This window comes from Asterias amurensis, chromosome 8, assembly GCF_032118995.1.
Source record: "Asterias amurensis chromosome 8, ASM3211899v1".
NCBI classification, from domain to species: domain Eukaryota; kingdom Metazoa; phylum Echinodermata; class Asteroidea; order Forcipulatida; family Asteriidae; genus Asterias; species Asterias amurensis.
Window position 1 is genome coordinate 22,436,436 of NC_092655.1, and position 21,512 is coordinate 22,457,947.

Below are 21,512 nucleotides of genomic sequence, written 5' to 3' on the forward strand. Positions count from 1 at the left end.
CTGCAGATTTTCGACGATATTTAAAAAAGGCAACTACCTTTTGAAATGAAATTTTCACATGTTAGTTTCATTGTAAACATTCATTTATACAGGAATTTTAGTACAAACGAACGGTTCCAAAAACCAAATGTAGACTTTGCCTTTAAGTCCTACTTTAAATAGCGATCCCAGCGTAACTAAGGATTTTTTTCTATTGAATAGATCCCGCCAAAACATTCTCGATCACAAAGGGTTACCATCTCAATGGCAATGTCATGGAAACAATGGCTGTCTCTACCCTGACTCGATGCTGCAGTGCATGCATGTCTCATTTGAACTGTAAGTCAGTGAACTTTGACCTCCGTGGATCTGGCGTTCGCAAAATGTGTGAATTAAATGGTTATTCCAAGGCTGGTAATGAAGAGAGCTTTGTCGAGAGTGAAGGATTTACATATGCAGAGTTGGATATGTAAATTAGATTCATGAATAAATTAATTAATAGTACATCACTTAACATTATTTTACCCAGTCGGTTTCCTTCAAAATTTTACAAACTGTACAAATTGTATGCATTGAATTTTGTTTGTTGTTCTTCAAGGATTAGGCTACTTTTTGTAGCACAAAGTTCACAGATTTACATTTAACTTAAACCGTTTAAATTTAAGATAAAGATAGTAGAAAGCTTACCGACAAATATTTCTTGCGGAGGTGCTGCAGTTTTGATTATTTTCGTGACTTGTTTTACTCATTTCTTAAAAACCATACCTCAAAAAGGCTTATAGGGTTGAAATAGTGGGTTTCTATTACAAAACGCATACAATCCCTTTAAAGGATTTTGGTACTTTTTCGAAATGTCCATAGATTTACATTAAACATACAGGGTTTGAAAATAATGATAGTGGAAAGCTTCCCTTCAAATCTTACTTACTGAGGTGCTGTAGTTTTTGAGAAATGAGTAAAACAATGTCATGAAAATACATTTGTAAATGATTAAAATAATTTTCGTCTCATGAGACAAAAATTATTTTCATGACATTGTTTTACTCATTTCCCAAAAACTACAGCACCTCAGCACGTAGTATTTTCAGGGAAGCTTTCTACTATCATTATCTTCAAACTGTGTAAGTGTAAATCTGTGGACATTGTGTTTTTTGTCCTAAAAATGTTACATAGGCATTATTTATAGATAACAATTGAAAATGCCTGTCAAGTTCAATAGAAATAGACACTTTATGATAATAGATACTGCAAATGATGATGTTCTAGGATCTGACTAAAATGTTTAAGTTGATCTTTGTCCAACAATCATTTGTTTATTTTGAATTGAATTTATCTTTCATTAAAACGAATATACAAGGTACCAGCTGCAAAGAAAAAAACTCTTCACAGAAAAAAGCTGCTACAAGTGACTTGTAGCAAAATACCCAAAAGCATAAGGCAAGATTTGACTAACTTTCATTCTCTCAAAAAAAGGAAAATACCAATTTGTCTTACCCTAACACCGATGTGTATTACGCACTGTATACTCGGTAATTTCCCTCAGGAAAGTTTGGAGTATACAGAGCCTAATGCACACGGGTGTTAGGTTAAATTTATTCTTTCTCCCTGATGCAAAACTAACATCTATCAAAAAGGAAAATGCCATGTCTGAATTGCCATTTCAAAAGGAAAATGCCATGTCCGAATTGCCATTTCATAATGTGTGTTGCATGCTAACAAACTATCTACATGTACTAAACACGTTTTGTTTGATTTTCCAGACTTCAATGAGTACGACTACGTTGAATCAAACAAAAACACCTTCTTTTACCCTTTTAAAGGGAATGTATACATTTGGTAATCCCTTTTAAAAACGATGGCATTAAAACTTTTGGTTAAAGCCTACAGCAGCTTTCAATAGTATCAAACTTTTTGAGAAACACTTCCCGTTTCAATCAACTTAACAGTAACAAATCTTGTTTTATTTAGATGTAAAATCAAATTCTTGAAACTTACAGTCCGGCAAGATGTTTTGCAAATATTTCCATAATATCCTGCCACCCTTTTTTCACAAATTTTTACCAAAAGGAATATCTCTGTTAAATAAATTTAGATACTAATAATTATATTTCATGACAAAGGTAGCTAGACCAGTTTTAGTTGCGGGCAATAAGGTCCACCAAGGGCAAGCGAATCAACAAACTTACTCATGTTTAACTAAGTGCAAGCTTCATCAGGCAGGCTTTTTTAATGTGTTCATTCTCTGTGACATCTCCTTATCATTTTCTGTGTCTCAGATCAATTCACAGTGGACAATATTTTGATTTATTCTATAGGGGAAATCTGTGCTGGGTGACACAATGTGATTATTTTGTTTTGAGTCCTGGGCAGGCCTTCCCAGAACCGCCCACCAGGGCTACAACACTGATCAAATTCCATTCATTTTGATATGTTTCTGTATGCATCTTCATTATACAAACAACTCGCATAAGAATGTTTCTGGTTTTTTTTTAATATATATTATTGCTATTGTTTTGTCTTTCAAAATTGAATACTTCAAGGCCAACAGATGAAAGTTAAGTTGTAATTTTATGTTTTTACAAACATATAATAATGATAGTACTATAAAATAATGATTGGATGCAGTATAAGACATTGTAAGATGAAAAACATATATATTGTACCTTTAAAGGGGAGGTACATGTTCGGTAATTACTCAAAACTAAATAAATATTAACTTAAAAACTGACTTGGTAATGAGCATCGGAGAGCCGTTGATAGTATAAAATACTGTGAGAAACGGCTCCCTCTGAAGTAGCATAGATTTTGAAAAAGAGGTAATTTCTCACGTAAATAATAAAAGACTTCTAGCCAGAAGTCTTTTATTCCTATCTGAAAGCACACAAATTGGTCCAACAAGGGTGTTTTTCTTTCATCATTTTCTCGCAACTTGGATGACCAATTTAGCTCAAATTTTCACAGGTTTGTTATTTTAGGCTTATGTTGGGATACACCAAGTAAGAAGACTGGTCTTTGACAATTACCAAACTGTACATTCCCTTTAACTTGTGAATAAACTATCAAATGTGCTTATTTGAGTATGGCATAATTGAACAGAGTCATCTCAATGAATTCATTGTGTGTGAAATTGTTTTGTCATCCTCATTTTAAGGTCGAGTAGATATGAATTAAAACAAGATAAAAAGTTAATTAACAACGTCAAGATACATCATCTTCTAAGTTTCCACAGGAAAATAAAAACCGTGTGGGTAGCCTATCCAAGCGTGAAAATGGGTATTAAATGAGTGCTAAGTGATGCAGTTAATGCAGTATCAATTTTCTCTGAAGTGTCTTTATTTTAAATTGCCATCAGTGGCTTATCCAGATATGTTTACCCAGTGGAGGGGAGGAGTCAAGCACTTTTTGGGGTGGCATGGGGGTTGGGGCAAGAGAGGAGCTATTTGATGTGTTGAACCAGTTATTTATGCTTTTTTCTGGATTGTTTCTGTGCATATTTACAGTGGCTTTCAGGGTATTGATGTGTAATGAAATTGTTTAATCTGTTAACTGTTACTATGGTTTTCCATTGAGCCCAATCAACACTAAACCGAGATCAAAACACTACCCACTGTTGGTTTGATGACATTTTTTTATAATCAACTCGCAGTGTCTCATCAAATTTGAGCCATTAGCAATTTCTCTGTCTATGAATGAAGAACTGACCATCAAACGCAATGTTTTACGCTAGGATTTTAACTTGGAGCCTGGTTTGGAAATTGGCTTTTATTCAGAGTGAGTATTCAATTCAATTTCCTTAAAATTAAAATTAAGAGGATACAATTACTTGGATAATGCACAGGCATGTTTCGAAAAAGCAGGGCTTGTCGAGGTTCAGCCTTAAAGACACTGGACACTATTGGTAATTGTCAAAGACCAGCCGTCAATTTCACAAAGCTCTTCCTAACTTAAAGGCAGTGGACACTATTGGTAATTACTCAAAATAATTATTAGCATAAAACCTTTCTTGGTGACGAGTAATGGGGAGAGGTTGATGGTATAAAACATTGTGAGAAACGGCTCCCTCTGAAGTGCCATAGTATTTGAGAAAGAAGTAATTTTCCACGAATTTGATTTCGAGACCTCAGATTTAGAAATTGAGGTCTCGAAATCAACCATCTAAACGCACACAACTTTGTTTGACAAGGGTGTTTTTTCTGTCATTATTATCTCGCAACTTCGATGACCGATTGAGCTCAAATTTACACAGGTTAGTTATTTTATGCATATGTTGAGATACACCAACTGTGAAGGCTAGTCTTTGACAATTACCAATAGTGTCCACCGCCTTTAAGACTAATCTTAGGACTTGGGACGAGTCCCCACCCTGCACTGGTAGCATGCAGACCTTAAGATTAATCCTAAGTTAGGTCATCCTAACTCGAGACAAGACGAGTCCTAACTCTTTGTGAAATCGACCCCAGTCTTCTCACTTGGTGTATCTCAAAATATGCATAAAATAACAAGCCTGTATGAAAATTTGAACTCAATTGGTCAACGAAGTTGTGAGATAAACACCCTTATTCAGAGGTCTCAAAATTAAGTTTGAGGAAACTTACTTCTTTGACAAAACTTTGTTACTTCAGAGGGGGCCGTTTCTCATAATGTTTTATACTATCAACCTCTCCCCGTTGCTCATTACCAAGTTTTAATTATTTTGAGTCATTACCAATAGTGTCCAGTGCCTTCAAGACATGTCAACAACAACTAACACTAAACTACAAACCCTATAAAAAGTTGTATGATATGGTAATTTAAAGAAAGATGGAATTAGCACAACCTCGTAAAAAAAAAAAAAAAAAAAAGTCGTAAAAAAAACTCTTGGAAAGAAAACAATGTAGGCCTACATGTAAATTTATGTTTCATATTAAAAGGCACTAGACACTAATGACTGAAAATAATTTACTTAGAAACGAGCAGAAGAGAGCTGTTGAAATATAAAACGTTATGAGAAACGGCTCCCTCTCAAGTAGTTTTCGAGAAACGGGTAATTTCTTACTCAGATAATTATTAAAAGACTGAAGCCTTTTATTAGGCATCTGAAAGCACATAATGTTTTGCAACAATGGTGTTTTTCTTTAATTATTCTCCTGCAACTTCGATGACCAATTGAGTCCGAAAGCTCACAGATTTGTTATATTATGAATTATGTTGGGATACATCTAACTGGGCTTTGACAATTACCAAAGGTGTTCAGTGCCTTTAACTTTAACTTCTTAAGGTCAACTTTTCTGGTCTGTGAGACCCTTGACATTTTACATGTCAATTGATTCATTGCTTTTGTGTTTATGTCTTTTAATCAATGAAAACTTCTAAGTGAAATACTTTTTAGACTGATTAATCTGACTTCAACCCACAAGTAAAGATTTGATTACTTTATTAATTACGGTGTTTTTTTTAATATGTGTTGACGGAGAGGGTTGGCACAACAGGGTACACTTTTCTTCAAAGAATTTTACTATTTATATATTTCTTCAAAGAATATAATAAACCCATAGTTTCATAAGGTGTCATGGTCAAGCGGTTTAGAGTATCGAAATCAAGTTCTGGCAGTTAAAGGAACACGTTCCCTTGGATCGGTCGAGTTGGTCTTTGAAAAGCGTTTGTTATAATATGCATATGGGTAGAAAGATGATGTAAAAGTAGAATACAATGATCCAAACAAACATGCCTCGAAATTGCACGGTTTTCCTTTTACCTCGTCGACTAACACGGTCGGCCATTTATGGGAATCAAATTTTTGACTCCCATAAATGGCCGACCATGTTAGTTCGCACAGTAAATGGAAAACCACGCAATTTCGAGGCAAACTTGTGTGGATCATTGTATTCTACTTTTAAATTATCTTTCCAACCATATGCATTTTATAACAAACGGTTACAAACGCTTTTTTATAGACCAACTCGTCCGATCCACGGCAACGTGTTCCTTAAAGTCGTTGAAGTGAGGGTTTCGAATCCCTGTCGTGACGCTTGTGTCCCTGCGCATGAAACTTCACTATTATTGCTTCTCTTCACCCAGGGGTATAAATGGGTACCTGCAAGGCTTTACGAGTGCTAAGGCAGGCCAGGGCTGTATACTGCCCAGGAAGCTGATCAGTGAGGGCACTAATGTAAAGTGAATAACTATTTTTGTTATGATGTGAGTCCAATACTTCAAATTCCTGTGATTGTTTTGAATCATTGGCTAATAAACCATTCTATTCTATTATTGTAGAATTCCCTATATAAAACTAGTTATTACATTTTTTTTTACATTTTTTTATTATACAAATTTGCATATTTTAATTATGTGCATTTCTTACAGGTGGGTTTGCAAAGTGTCATAATGATGCCACTATCTTGAACCGTGCTGATTACACAATAATCAGTGAAGAGCGAACCTGGAGTGCTGCACGTGACTATTGTAGATCCGTTGGGAAGGAGCTTGCTATCCTTGAAACAAAAGAGGAACTTGAATTTATTCAGCAGCTGCTTCGAGATCCGGCAGTTCATCAAAATCATTGGCTTGGGGCTAGTGACTTAGAAAAAGAGGGTAAGAAGGCACTGGACACTATTGGTCAAAATAATTGTTAGCATAAAAACTTACTTGGTGTAGCGAGCAATGGAGAGCTGTTGTGTAACACATTGTGAGAAACGGCTCACTCTGAAGTAACACAGTTTTTGAGAAAGAAATAATTTCTCACTCAAATAAATATTTGAATTGAACTCAAGACCTCAGCTAAGGTCACAAATTCAAGCATCTGAAAGCACACAACTTGTGCGACAAGGTTTTTTTTTTTCTTCTTCCATTATTCTCTCTCAACTTCGGCGACCAATTGATTGAGTTCAAGGTTTTTTGGTATGCATATGTTGAGATACACCAAGTGAGAAGACTGGTCTTTGACAATCACCAAAGGTGTCCAGTGCCTGTAATCTAAACCTAATCAAAGAATTATTTGCTTTTTGGCCTTTAGGCTGTTGTGGTCATTCTGGAGTCCTGTGAAAAACATAATCTTGCATATCGCCTCGTAGATTAAAGATTTTTTTCACATTTTTAGAATTACATTTTACACAGCTTAAAGACATTGATGGTAGAAAGCTTCCCGTAAAATTGTACTTGTTGAGGTGCTGTATTTTTTAGTTGAGTAAACAAATTTAACCAGAATGACTTTTATTGCAGTGCGTCGAAAATCATTTTAGCATGTTCAATGGATTTACGTGACTCTACTGAAAACATTGCTCCGCTATTTTCACCTTTTTTTTTTCCTCAAAACCTTTTTGACTATAGAGGCTGAAACTTCTACAGATAAATAATAACTTATACATCTTCATCCACAGTGATTAAGGACTTATGTTGATCTACAAAATAATTGTAAAACCATTAAGCCCTCTAAATTAATGGGGAAAAAAAACGTAAACGATGTTAAAGGAGCACGTTGCCTTGGATCGGTCGAGTTGGTCTTTGAAAAGCGTTTGTAACCATTTGTTATAAAATGCATATGATTAGAAAGATATTTTAAAAGTAGAATATAATGATCCACACAAGTATTACTCGAAATTGCGTGGTTTTCCTTTTACCTTGTCGACTAACACGGTCCGCCATTTATGGGAGTCAAATTTCCATTTATGAGAGTCAAAAAATGTTTTACTCCCATAAATGGCCGACCGTGTTAGTTCGCAAAGTAAAAGGAAAACCATGCAATTTTGAGGCAAATTTGTGTGGATTATTGTATTCTACTTTTAAAACATCTTTCTAACCATGTGTATTTTATAACAAACGCTTACAAACGCTTTTCAAAGACCAGCTCGACCGATCCAAGGCAATGTGTTTCTTTAACGATAACAATATTCATTTGATCATCAGTATAAACATTTACCAGTAATTGAGAAGTTGTCTGAAACAGGTTTCAGGTTTGTTCATGGTGCTGTCCATCAACAATGAAAACCTTTCTCTTGGGGTTCATCTTTAGGTTCATTCAAATGGCTGGATGGGAGCGATCTGCCCTCGGATTCCACTATGTGGGGTACAGATCAACCCGATAATTATGCTGGAAAGGAACATTGTGTTCGTGTAACAAAGAGGACAAATGGCCCATTCTTGAACGACAAAGATTGTTCTAGTAAAGTCAAAAGCATATGTGAACAGGGCTCATGTAAGTACAGATACTTCAATGCACATTTTCTTTTTCTTTTTTCATTTTCATTTTGTTTTTAACAGAAAAAACATAAATGACAACTCCAAAACACACGACAGGCAAACATGGGCAAAGAACAAACCAAATAAAAGAACAACTGTAGATTAGAGCCTATTGTTACATATTATCTTCAAGTACGCGCTAATCCTCCAATCAGATTTGCAGAATGGAGTGGTGATAAAAACCTTTATAACACCCCTTGCAAGTATTGTGCCTGCTCATTGGTTTAGAGCGCGTCACATGACATGTCTTAGTTTTGCTAGATGACGGCCGTGTGATAGAGCGTCGGTTTGCCATGCGCTAGTCCGACAGACTAGCACACGGCGTGCAGTACCCAGACGTCCGTTGCGTGTACGAGGATGATAAATTAATAGTCTGTAACCATTTCGGATTGTCCGACACTACATGCAACACAGTAGGTAAAAGTGTTTGCAATCTGTGTTCGCGTCGTCCGTGGATTGTAGCATTCAGGTCTGTAACTTAATAATAATAATACAGGTTTTAGAAATGTTTGGGGTGTTATAAAACAAATATTGACTGCTTTTACTCGTGCAATGGTTAAAAACTATGACTCCCTTGGTGATCCCCGGAGCGTTCTATTTTCCCTCGGCTTCGCCTCGGGAAAATAGAACGCTCCATGGATCACCTCGGGAGTCATAGTTTTAACCATAGCACTCGAAGCAGTCAATATTTGTATATTATTGCACGGCTAATATTCACTACCTGCATCTTGTGCGTTCTATGTCACGCGCCAAGTTTGCTTTAAGATAAATACGTTATCACACGCGCGCTCGTGGAAATACAGAAAATATAGCGCGTCTGCGTCCAGAAGCGCTATATTTTTCCGTATTCCACTCGCGCTTGTGTGATAACTTATATTATCTTCAAGTACACGCTAATCCTCCAATCAGATTTGCAGAATGGAGTGGTGATAAAAACCTTTATAACACCCCTTGCTCATTGGTTTAGAGCGCGTCAAATGACATGTCTTAGTTTTGCTACACGACGGCCGTCGGTTTGCCATGCGCTAGTCCGAAGACTAGCACATGGCGCCGTGCGCTAGTCCGACAGACTAGCACACGGCGTGCAGTACCCAGACGTCCGTTGCGTGTACGAGGATGATAAATTAATAGTCTGTAACCATTTCGGATTGCACGACACGACATGCAACACATTCTGGTAAAATTACGTGCTTGATCAGTAGTTACCAATAAAATTTGAATTCCTCAGATTATCGAGACAGTTGCTATGTCTTCCTCAGACTATCGTTGCTATGTCACATATTTAGTGGCAAGCTTTTGCTTAGTTACCTAAGTTCTGAGTGGATGTTTATGGCACAATGGCACAGGGTCTGCTCATCAGGGCCCAATTTCATAGAGCTGCTTACACAACAATTTACTTAGCATGAAATTTCTTCTTTGACAAAAGCAGGATTACCAACCAAATTTCCTCAGGATTTTCAGGATAAGCAAACAACAGCTGAATACAAGTAACAAGCAATATGCAACGAATGGAAATTTGGTTGATATTCCTGTTTTTATCAAGGAATAAATTTAATGCTAAGCAAGTTTTCGTGCTTAGCAGCTCTATGAAATTGGGCCCTGGAGGTTGCTAATCAAAGGCTTGCCCGAACCATTTGACATAGCAACTGTCTCTATAGTCTGAGGAATTAAAATGTAAGCTGTATTTTATGACTAAGCAAGTCATTGTACCAGACAATTACTGGCCAATGGCGTATGTGACACTGCTGTGGTGTGTCCATAAATCATTGCTTTATACAAAAGGCATTGTTGTACCTCGGTAACAAATTGTGAAGTTTTATTGGTCGAGAACCAATCACGTGATGTGATACAAAAACGCATGTGGGGCCTATAGACCTTATGCACATGACGTCATTTCAGTAGGGCGCCCTCACCTAGAGGTCAAAAGGAGGTTGTTCATTGGCCAAAACTGTGCGCCGCGCGTACAAATCTGTGCGTTTCGATTGTTTCGTCACCGTTTTTCCTCTAAAATGGCGGGTGGATGACGTCAATGGTCTATAGTGTATTTTTTGAGAATTGTAATTTCTTCCTGAAATAAATGAATCTGAAAATGACTTCAGACCTGATCGAAAGCCCTTTTCAGGCATCTACAAGCATCTACAAGCTGCAGAATAACCGCTGCAGATTTTCGACGATATTTAAAAAAGGCAACTACCTTTTGAAATGAAATTTTCACATGTTAGTTTCATTGTAAACATTCATTTATACAGGAATTTTAGTACAAACGAACGGTTCCAAAAACCAAATGTAGACTTTGCCTTTAAGTCCTACTTTAAATAGCGATCCCAGCGTAACTAAGGATTTTTTTTCTATTGAATAGGTCCCGCCAAAACATTCTCGATCACAAAGGGTTACCATCTCAACGGCAATGTCATGGAAACAATGGCTGTCTCTACCCTGACTCGATGCTGCAGTGCATGCATGTCTCATTTGAACTGTAAGTCAGTGAACTTTGACCTCCGTGGATCTGGCGTTCGCAAAATGTGTGAATTAAATGGTTATTCCAAGGCTGGTAATGAAGAGAGCTTTGTCGAGAGTGAAGGATTTACATATGCAGAGTTGGATATGTAAATTAGATTCATGAATAAATTAATTAATAGTACATCACTTAACATTATTTTACCCAGTCGGTTTCCTTCAAAATTTTACAAACTGTACAAATTGTATGCATTGAATTTTGTTTGTTGTTCTTCAAGGATTTGGCTACTTTTTGTAGCACAAAGTTCACAGATTTACATTTAACTTAAACCGTTTAAATTTAAGATAAAGATAGTAGAAAGCTTACCGACAAATATTTCTTGCGGAGGTGCTGTAGTTTTGATTATTTTCGTGACTTGTTTTACTCATTTCTTAAAAACCATACCTCAAAAAGGCTTATAGGGTTGAAACAGACAGTGGGTTTCTATTACAAAACGCATACAATCCCTTTAAAGGATTTTGGTACTTTTTCAAAATGTCCATAGATTTACATTAAACTTACAGGGTTTGAAAATAATGATAGTGGAAAGCTTCCCTTCAAATCTTACTTACTGAGGTGCTGTAGTTTTTGAGAAATTAGTAAAACAATGTCATGAAAATACATTTGTAAATGATTAAAATAATTTTCGTCTCATGAGACAAAAATTATTTTCATGACATTTTTTACTCATTTCCCAAAAACTACAGCACCTCAGCACGTAGTATTTTCAGGGAAGCTTTCTACTATCATTATCTTCAAACTGTGTAAGTGTAAATCTGTGGACATTGTGTTTTTTGTCCTAAAAATGTTACATAGGCATTATTTATAGATAACAATTGAAAATGCCTGTCAAGTTCAATAGAAATAGACACTTTATGATAATAGATACTGCAAATGATGATGTTCTAGGATCTGACTAAAATGTTTAAGTTGATCTTTGTCCAACAATCATTTGTTTATTTTGAATTGAATTTATCTTTCATTAAAACGAATATACAAGGTACCAGCTGCAAAGAAAAAAACTCTTCACAGAAAAAAGCTGCTACAAGTGACTTGTAGCAAAATACCCAAAAGCATAAGGCAAGATTTGACTAACTTTCATTCTCTCAAAAAAAGGAAAATACCAATTTGTCTTACCCTAACACCGATGTGTATTACGCACTGTATACTCGGTAATTTCCCTCAGGAAAGTTTGGAGTATACAGAGCCTAATGCACACGGGTGTTAGGTTAAATTTATTCTTTCTCCCTGATGCAAAACTAACATCTATCAAAAAGGAAAATGCCATGTCTGAATTGCCATTTCAAAAGGAAAATGCCATGTCCGAATTGCCATTTCATAATGTGTGTTGCATGCTAACAAACTATCTACATGTACTAAACACGTTTTGTTTGATTTTCCAGACTTCAATGAGTACGACTACGTTGAATCAAACAAAAACACCTTCTTTTACCCTTTTAAAGGGAATGTATACATTTGGTAATCCCTTTTAAAAACGATGGCATTAAAACTTTTGGTTAAAGCCTACAGCAGCTTTCAATAGTATCAAACTTTTTGAGAAACACTTCCCGTTTCAATCAACTTAACAGTAACAAATCTTGTTTTATTTAGATGTAAAATCAAATTCTTGAAACTTACAGTCCGGCAAGATGTTTTGCAAATATTTCCATAATATCCTGCCACCCTTTTTTCACAAATTTTTACCAAAAGGAATATCTCTGTTAAATAAATTTAGATACTAATAATTATATTTCATGACAAAGGTAGCTAGACCAATTTTAGTTGTGGGCAATAAGGTCCACCAAGGGCAAGCGAATCAACAAACTTACTCATGTTTAACTAAGTGCAAGCTTCATCAGGCAGGCTTTTTTAATGTGTTCATTCTCTGTGACATCTCCTTATCATTTTCTGTGTCTCAGATCGATTCACAGTGGACAATATTTTGATTTATTCTAGGGGAAATCTGTGCTGGGTGACACAATGTGATTATTTTGTTTTGAGTCCTGGGCAGGCCTTCCCAGAACCGCCCACCAGGGCTACAACACTAATCAAATTCCATTCATTTTGATATGTTTCTGTATGCATCTTCATTATACAAACAACTCGCATAAGAATGTTTCTGGTTTTTTTTTTTAAATATATATTATTGCTATTGTTTTGTCTTTCAAAATTGAATACTTCAAGGCCAACAGATGAAAGTTAAGTTGTAATTTTATGTTTTTACAAACATATAATAATGATCGTACTATAAAATAATGATTGGATGCAGTATAAGACATTGTAAGATGAAAAACATATATATTGTACCTTTAAAGGGGAGGTACATGTTTGGTAATTACTCAAAACTAAATAAATATTAACTTAAAAACTGACTTGGTAAATGAGCACCGGAGAGCCGTTGATAGTATAAAATACTGTGAGAAACGGCTCCCTCTGAAGTAGCATAGATTTTGAAAAGCAGGTAATTTCTCACGTAAATAATAAAAGACTTCTAGCCAGAAGTCTTTTATTCCTATCTGAAAGCACACAAATTGGTCCAACAAGGGTGTTTTTCTTTCATCATTTTCTCGCAACTTGGATGACCAAATTAGCTCAACTTTTCACAGGTTTGTTATTTTAGGCTTATGTTGGGATACACCAAGTAAGAAGACTGGTCTTTGACAATTACCAAACTGTACATTCCCTTTAACTTGTGAATAAACTATCAAACGTGCTTATTTGAGTATGTCATAATTGAACAGAGTCATCTCAATGAATTCATTGTGTGTGAAATTGTTTTGTCAACCTCATTTTAAGGTCGAGTAGATATGAATTAAAACAAGATAAAAAGTTAATTAACAACGTCAAGATACATCATCTTCTAAGTTTCCACACGGAAAAAAAAAACCGTGTGGGTAGCCTATCCAAGCGTGAAAATGGGTATTAAATGAGTGCTAAGTGATGCAGTTAAAGGAACACGTTGCCTTGGATCGGTCGAGTTGGTCTTTGAAAAGCGTTTTTAACCGTTTGTTTTTAAATGCATATGGGTAGAAAGATGTTGCAAAAGTAGAATACAATGATTCACACAAACATTCCTCGAAATTGCGTGGTTTTCCTTTTACCTCGTCGACTAACACGTCGGCCTTTTATGGGGGTCAAAATTTTGACTCCCATAAATGGCCGTTCGTGTTAGTTCGCACAGTAGAAGGAAAACCACGCAATTTCGAGGCAAACTTGTGTGGATTAATGTATTCTACTTGTTAGACATTCTTCCAACCCTATGCATTATATTCAAAACGGTTACAAACGCTTTTGCTTAGACCAACTCGTCCGATCCAAGGCAACGTGTTCCTTTAATGCAGTATCAATTTTCTCTGAAGTGGCTTTATTTTAAATTGCCATCGGTGGCTTATCCAGATATGTTTACCTAGTGGAGGGGGAGGAGTCAAGCACTTTTTGGGGTGGCATGGGGGTTGGGGGCAAGGGGGAGGGGCTATTTGATGTGTTGAACCAGTTATTTATGCTTTTTTATGGCATTTCAGATTGAAGCATTTTTTTAACAACTGGTTCTTAGCGTCTTTAGTGCCACAAGGTAGGGTTTTTTTCTGGATCGTTTCTGTGCATATTTACAGTGGCCTTCAGGGTATTGATGTGTAATGATTTCTTTTATCTGTTGATTGTTACCATGGTTTTCCATTGAGCCCAATCAACACTAAACCGAGATCAAAACACCACCCACTGTTGGTTTGATGAATTTTTTTTTAAATCAACTCGCAGTGTCTCATCAAATTTGAGGCATTAGCAATGTCTCTGTCTATTGATTGAAGAACTGACCATCAAACGCAATGTTTTACGCTAGGATTTTAACTTGGAGCCTGGTTTGGAAATTGGCTTTTATTCAGAGTGAGTATTCAATTCAATTTCCTTAACTTATTTCAACATTAAAATTAAGAGGATATAATGACTTGGATAATGCACAGGCATGTTTCGAAAAAGCAGGGCTTGTCGAGGTTCAGCCTTAAAGACACTGGACACTATTGGTAATTGTCAAAGACCAGCCGTCAATTTCACAAAGCTCTTCCTAACTTAAAGGCAGTGGACACTATTGGTAATTACTCAAAATAATTATTAGCATAAAACCTTTCTTGGTGACGAGTAATGGGGAGAGGTTGATGGTATACAACATTGTGAGAAACGGCTCCCTCTGAAGTGCCATAGTATTTGAGAAAGAAGTAATTTTCCACGAATTTGATTTCGAGACCTCGGATTTAGAAATTGAGGTATCGAAATCAACCATCTAAACGCACACAACTTTGTGTGACAAGGGTGTTTTTTCTGTCATTATTATCTCGCAACTTCGATGACCGATTGAGCTCAAATTTTCACAGGTTAGTTATTTTATGCATATGTTGAGATACACCAACTGTAAAGGCTAGTCTTTGACAATTACCAATAGTGTCCACTGCCTTTAAGACTAATCTTAGGACTTAGGACGAGTCCCCACCCTGCACTGTATCATGCAGACCTTAAGATTAATCCTAAGTTAGGTCATCCTAACTCGAGACAAGACCTGTCCTAACTCTTTGTGAAATCGACCCCAGTCTTCTCACTTGGTGTATCTCAAAATATGCATAAAATAACAAGCCTGTGTGAAAATTTGAACTCATTTGGTCGTTGAAGTTGGGAGATAAACACCCTTATTCAGAGGTCTCAAAATTAAATTTGAGGAAACTTACTTCTTTGATAAAACTTTGTTACTTCAGAGGGGGCCGTTTCTCATAATGTTTTATACTATCAACAGCTCCCCGTTGCTCTTTACCAAGTTAGTTTTTATGCTAATAATTATTTTGAGTCATTACCAATAGTGTCCACTGCCTTCAAGACATGTCAACAACAACTAACACTAAACTACAAACCCTATAAAAAGTTGTATGATATGATAATTTAAAGATAGATGGAATGAGCACAACCTCGTAAAAACAAGTCGTAAAAAAACTTTCTAGGAAAGAAAACAATGTAGGCCTACATGTAAATTTATGTTTCATATTTAAAGGCCTAGACACTAATGACTGAAAATAATTTACTTAGAAACGAGCAGAAGAGAGCTGTTGAAATATAAAACGTTATGAGAAACGGCTCCCTCTCAAGTAGTTTTCGAGAAACGGGTAATTTCTTACTCAGATAATTTTTAAAAGACTGAAGCCTTTTATTAGGCATCTGAAAGCACACAATTCTTTGCAACAATGGTGTTTTTCTTTAATTATTCTCTTGCAACTTCGATGACCAATTGAGTCCAAAAGTTCACAGATTTGTTATATTATGAATTATGATGGGATACATCTAACTGGGCTTTGACAATTACCAAAGGTGTCCAGTGCCTTTAACTTCAAGTTCTTAAGGTCAACTTTTCTTGTCTGTGAGACCCTTGACAATTTACATGTCAATTGATTCATTGCTTTTGTGTTTATGTTTATGTCTTTTAATCAATGAAAACTTCTAAGTGAAATACTTTTTAGACTGATTAATCTGACTTCAACCCACAAGTAAAGATTTGATTACTTTATTAATTATGGTGTTTTCTTTTTATATGTGTTGACGGAGAGGGTTGGCACAACAGGGTACACTTTTCTTCAAAGAATATTACTTAAAACCCATAGTTTCATAAGGTGTCATGGTCAAGCGGTTTAGAGTATCGAAATCAAGTTCTGGCAGTTAAAGGAACACGTTGCGTTGGATCGGTCGAGTTGGTCTTTGAAAAGCGTTTGTTATAATATGCATTTGGGTAGAAAGATGATGTAAAAGTAGAATACAATGATCCAAACAAACATGCCTCGAAATTGCACGGTTTTCCTTTTACCTCGTCGACTAACACGGTCGGCCATTTATGGGAGTCAAATTTTTGACTCCCATAAATGGCCGACCGTGTTAGTTCGCACAGTAAAAGGAAAACCACGCAATTTCGAGGCAAACTTGTGTGGATCATTGTATTCTACTTTTAAATTATGTTTCCAACCATATGCATTTTATAACAAACGGTTACAAACGCTTTTTTATAGACCAACTCGTCCGATCCACAGCAACGTGTTCCTTAAAGTCGTTGAAGTGAGGGTTTCGAATCCCTGTCATGACGCTTGTGTCCCTGCGCATGAAACTTCACTATTATTGCTTCTCTTCACCCAGGGGTATAAATGGGTACCTGCAAGGCTTACGAGTGCTAAGGCAGGCCAGGGCTGTATACTGCCCAGGAAGCTGATCAGTGAGGGCACTAATGTAAAGTGAATAACTATTTTTGTTATGATGTGAGTCCAATACTTCAAATTCCTGTGATTGTTTTGAATCATTGGCTAATAAACCATTCTATTCTATCTATTATTGTAGAATTCCCTATATAAGAACTAGTTATTACATTTTTTTTTACATTTTTTTATTATACAAATTTGCATTTTTTAATTATGTGCATTTCTTACAGGTGGGTTTGCTAAGTGTCATAATGATGCCACTATCTTGAACCGTGCTGATTACACAATAATCAGTGAAGAGCGAACCTGGAGTGCTGCACGTGACTATTGTAGATCCGTTGGGAAGGAGCTTGCTATCCTTGAAACAAAAGAGGAACTTGAATTTATTCAGCAGCTGCTTCGAGATCCGGCAGTTCATCAAAATCATTGGCTTGGGGCTAGTGACTTAGAAAAAGAGGGTAAGAAGGCACTGGACACTATTAGTCAAAATAATTGTTAGCATAAAAACTTACTTGGTGTAGCGAGCAATGGAGAGCTGTTGTGTAACACATTGTGAGAAACGGCTCACTCTGAAGTAACACAGTTTTTGAGAAAGAAATAATTTCTCACTCAAATAAATATTTGAATTGAACTCAAGACCTCAGCTAAGGTCACAAATTCAAGCATCTGAAAGCACACAACTTGTGCGACAAGTTTTTTTTTTTCTTCTTCCATTATTCTCTCTCAACTTCGGCGACCAATTGATTGAGTTCAAGGTTTTTTGGTATGCATATGTTGAGATACACCAAGTGAGAAGACTGGTCTTTGACAATCACCAAAGGTGTCCAGTGCCTGTAATCTAAACCTAATCAAAGAATTATTTGCTTTTTGGCCTTTAGGCTGTTGTGGTCATTCTGGAGTCCTGTGAAAAACATAATCTTGCATATCGCCTCGTAGATTAAAGATTTTTTTCACATTTTTAGAATTACATTTTACACAGCTTAAAGACATTGATGGTAGAAAGCTTCCCGTAAAATTGTACTTGTTGAGGTGCTGTATTTTTTAGTTGAGTAAACAAATTTAACCAGAATGACTTTTATTGCAGTGCGTCGAAAATCATTTTAGCATGTTCAATGGATTTACGTGACTCTACTGAAAACATTGCTCCGCTATTTTCACTTTTTTTTTTCCTCAAAACCTTTTTGACTATAGAGGCTGAAACTTCTACAGATAAATAATAACTTATACATCTTCATCCACAGTGATTAAGGACTTATGTTGATCTACAAAATAATTGTAAAACCATTAAGCCCTCTAAATTAATGGGGAAAAAAAACGTAAACGATGTTAAAGGAGCACGTTGCCTTGGATCGGTCGAGTTGTCTTTGAAAAGCGTTTGTAACCATTTGTTATAAAATGCATATGATTAGAAAGATAATGTAAAAGTAGAATATAATGATCCACACAAGTATTACTCGAAATTGCGTGGTTTTCCTTTTACTTTGCGAACTAACACGGTTCGCCATTTATGGGAGTCAAATTTCCATTTATGGGAGTCAAATTTTTGACTCCCATAAATGGCCGATCGTGTTAGTTCGCAAAGTAAAAGGAAAACCATGCAATTTTGAGACAAATTTGTGTGGATCATTGTATTCTACTTTTAAAACATCTTTCTAACCATTTGTATTTTATAACAAACGGTTACAAACGCTTTTCAAAGACCAGCTCGACCGATCCAAGGCAACGTGTTCCTTTGATAACAACATTCATCAGTATAAACACTTACCAGTAGTTGAGAAGCTTTCTGAAACAGGTTTCAGGTTTGTTCATGGTGCTGTCCATCAACAATGAAAACCTTTCTCTTTGGGTTCATCTTTAGGTTCATTCAAATGGCTGGATTGGAGCGATCTGCCCTCGGATTCCACTATGTGGGGTACAAATCAACCTGACAATTATGCTGGAAAGGAACATTGTGTTCATGTTCATACAAAGAGGACAAATGGCTCATTCTTGACCGACAAAGTTTGTTCTAAAAAATTCAAAAGCATATGTGAACAGGGCTCATGTAAGTACAGATACTTCAATGCACATTTTCTTTTTCTTTTTTCATTTTCATTTTGTTTTTAACAGAAAAAACATAAATGACAACTCCAAAACACACGACAGGCAAACATGGGCAAAGAACAAACCAAATAAAAGAACAACTGTAGATTAGAGCCTATTGTTACATATTATCTTCAAGTACGCGCTAATCCTCCAATCAGATTTGCAGAATGGAGTGGTGATAAAAACCTTTATTGCACGGCTAATATTCACTACCTGCATCTTGTGCGTTCTATGTCACGCGCCAAGTTTGCTTGAAGATAAATACGTTATCACGCGCGCGCTCGTGGAAATACAGAAAATATAGCGCGTCTGCGTCCAGAAGCGCTACATTTTTCCGTATTCCACTCGCGCTTGTGTGATAACTTATATTATCTTCAAGTACACGCTAATCCTCCAATCAGATTTGCAGAATGGAGTGGTGATAAAAACCTTTATAACACCCCTTGCAAGTATTCTGCCTGCTCATTGGTTTAGAGCGCGTCACGTGACATGTCTTAGTTTTGCTAGACGACGGCCGTGTGATAGTGCGTCGGTTTGCCATGCGCTAGTCCGAAGACTAGCACACGGTGATCCCCGTAGCGTTCTATTTTTACTCGGCTTCGCCTCGGGAAAATAGAACGCTCCGGGGATCACCTCGGGAGTCGTAGTTTTAACCATAGCACTCGAAGCAGTCAATATTTGTATAATATTGCACGGCTAATATCACTACCTGCATCTTGTGTGTTCTATGTCACGTGCCAAGTTTGCTTGAATATATAAATACGTTATCACACGCGCGCTCGTGGAAATACGGAAAATATACCGCGTCTGCGTCCACTATCCAACTCGGCCTTCGGCCTCGTAATTGGATATGGGATGCAGAAGTGCTATATTTTTCCGTATTCCAGTCGGCCTTGGGTCGATTTCACAAAGAGTTAGGACTAGTCCTAACTTAGGACTAGTCCTAGGAGATATACAAATTGCATGGATAGTCCTAAGTTAGGACGAGTAACTGGTCCTAACTCGAGATAAGACTAGTCCTAACTCTTTGTGAAATCCACCCCTTGTGTGATAACTTATATAGTTGTGTCTACTCTAATCAGATGCTAGTCCTAGCATAACAACACACCCACCTGGAAGATCTCAAAAACACATATATACGATTCTTTATATCTTGCTATTAAAGGCACTGGAAACTATTAATTACTCAAAATAATTGTTAGCATAAAAACATACTTTGTAAAAAGCAATGGAGAGCTGCTGATAGTAGCAAACATTGTGAGAAATGGCTCCCTATGAAGTAACGTAGTTTTCAAAAAAGAAGTCATTTTCCACGAATTTGATTTCGAGACCTCAGAATTAGATTTTGAGATCTCGAAATCAAGCGTCTGAAAGCACACAACTTCATGATACAAGGGTGGTTTTTTCTTCCATTATTATCTCGCAATTTTGACAACCAATTGAGTTCAAATTTTCACAGGTTTGTTATTTTGTGCATATGTTGAGATACACCAAGTGAGAAGACTGGTCTTTGACAATTACCAAACGTGTTCGGAACCTTTAAGTTGTAAACATCTATTTATAAATAAAGGATGTTTTTCTATTGAATAGGTCCCGCCAAAACATTCTCGATCACCAAGGGTTACCATCTCCATGGCAATGTTCTGAAAACAATAGAAGTCTACACCCTAAGTCAATGCTGCAGTGCATGCATGTCTCATTCGGATTGTACTTCAGTGAACTTTGACCGCGATGGAGCTCGTGGCGTAGAAACACGCGTTCGCAAAATGTGTGAATTGAATGGTTATTCAAAGGCTGGTAATGAAGACAGCTTTGTGGTGCGCAAGGGCTTTATGTACGCAGAGTTGGATATGTAAATTAGATTCATGAATAAATTAATTAGTGGTACATCACTTAACATGTACCCTGCCAGTTTCATTTAAAATGTTACAAACTGTACAAATTGTATTGTATGCATTGAACTTAATATGTTGTTCTTAAAGGATGTGTCATTGTTGGGTTTTTGTCTATGTTATCCTGATTTATCGGCAAATTAATTATCAAAAAAGATACAATAAAAGTCACATGTGAAAATTTCACAGTGCCTTTTTTTTTTTGAGAAAACAGCAACAAAACTTTCATGGTATTTTATCACGAATGTTGAATCATGTTCAGTGAAGTGACACAGGGTATCAATCTCACCGCTGGCTGTATAGATGGATTGCAATGCGCGTCATTGACAGACATCTTTGAATTTACATGTGAAAAGTGCACGAGAGTCGAGCGCAGCACCTACACGCGTGCTATTACAACAAATTTGAATCCGAGAACATCGACAGTAGCGTTTCTCAGATAGCACATTTTTCTTCCTGCATGGAAATAACTGCTCCAGAATTTTGGTAATATCTATAAAAAATGCTACCACTTTTTGAAAAGACTTTTTTCACAGAATAGTTTTATGGAATAAAAAGTATAAAGGATTGAAACAGACATTGGGTTCCAATTACAATCCCTTTAGGGTAGCAGGCATGCAACTGCCC

The 21,512-nt window shown here is 36.5% G+C and overlaps 3 protein-coding genes across 3 annotated transcripts in view; all 3 read left to right on the top strand.

The window, feature by feature from the left end:
• Window positions 1-21,512, top strand: part of LOC139941087 (dynactin subunit 1-like) — a 344,631-nt gene that overhangs the window by 261,194 nt on the left and 61,925 nt on the right. The window lies entirely within an intron of this gene.
• Window positions 3,693-10,803, top strand: LOC139940371 (C-type lectin LmsL-like). The gene is made up of 4 exons (XM_071936588.1): window positions 3,693-3,750; window positions 6,322-6,549; window positions 7,967-8,149; window positions 10,553-10,803. Exons 1-4 carry the CDS (start codon window positions 3,693-3,695, stop codon window positions 10,801-10,803), a joined length of 720 nt encoding a protein of 239 aa, XP_071792689.1.
• Window positions 14,515-20,880, top strand: LOC139940325 (C-type lectin LmsL-like). The gene is made up of 4 exons (XM_071936529.1): window positions 14,515-14,572; window positions 17,139-17,366; window positions 18,767-18,952; window positions 20,584-20,880. Exons 1-4 carry the CDS (start codon window positions 14,515-14,517, stop codon window positions 20,847-20,849), a joined length of 738 nt encoding a protein of 245 aa, XP_071792630.1. The 3' UTR covers window positions 20,850-20,880.

Bases quoted from the DNA above. Each gene is read 5' to 3' on its own strand.
- LOC139940371 (XM_071936588.1), top strand. From the start codon at position 3,693: ATGTTTTACGCTAGGATTTTAACTTGGAGCCTGGTTTGGAAATTGGCT. The intron at 3,751-6,321 runs GTGAGTATTCAA...CATTTCTTACAG, and splicing joins GAAATTGGCTTTTATTCAGA to GTGGGTTTGCAAAGTGTCAT. The intron at 8,150-10,552 runs GTAAGTACAGAT...TCTATTGAATAG, and splicing joins CATATGTGAACAGGGCTCAT to GTCCCGCCAAAACATTCTCG.
- LOC139940325 (XM_071936529.1), top strand. From the start codon at position 14,515: ATGTTTTACGCTAGGATTTTAACTTGGAGCCTGGTTTGGAAATTGGCT. The intron at 14,573-17,138 runs GTGAGTATTCAA...CATTTCTTACAG, and splicing joins GAAATTGGCTTTTATTCAGA to GTGGGTTTGCTAAGTGTCAT. The intron at 17,367-18,766 runs GTAAGAAGGCAC...GTTCATCTTTAG, and splicing joins TAGTGACTTAGAAAAAGAGG to GTTCATTCAAATGGCTGGAT.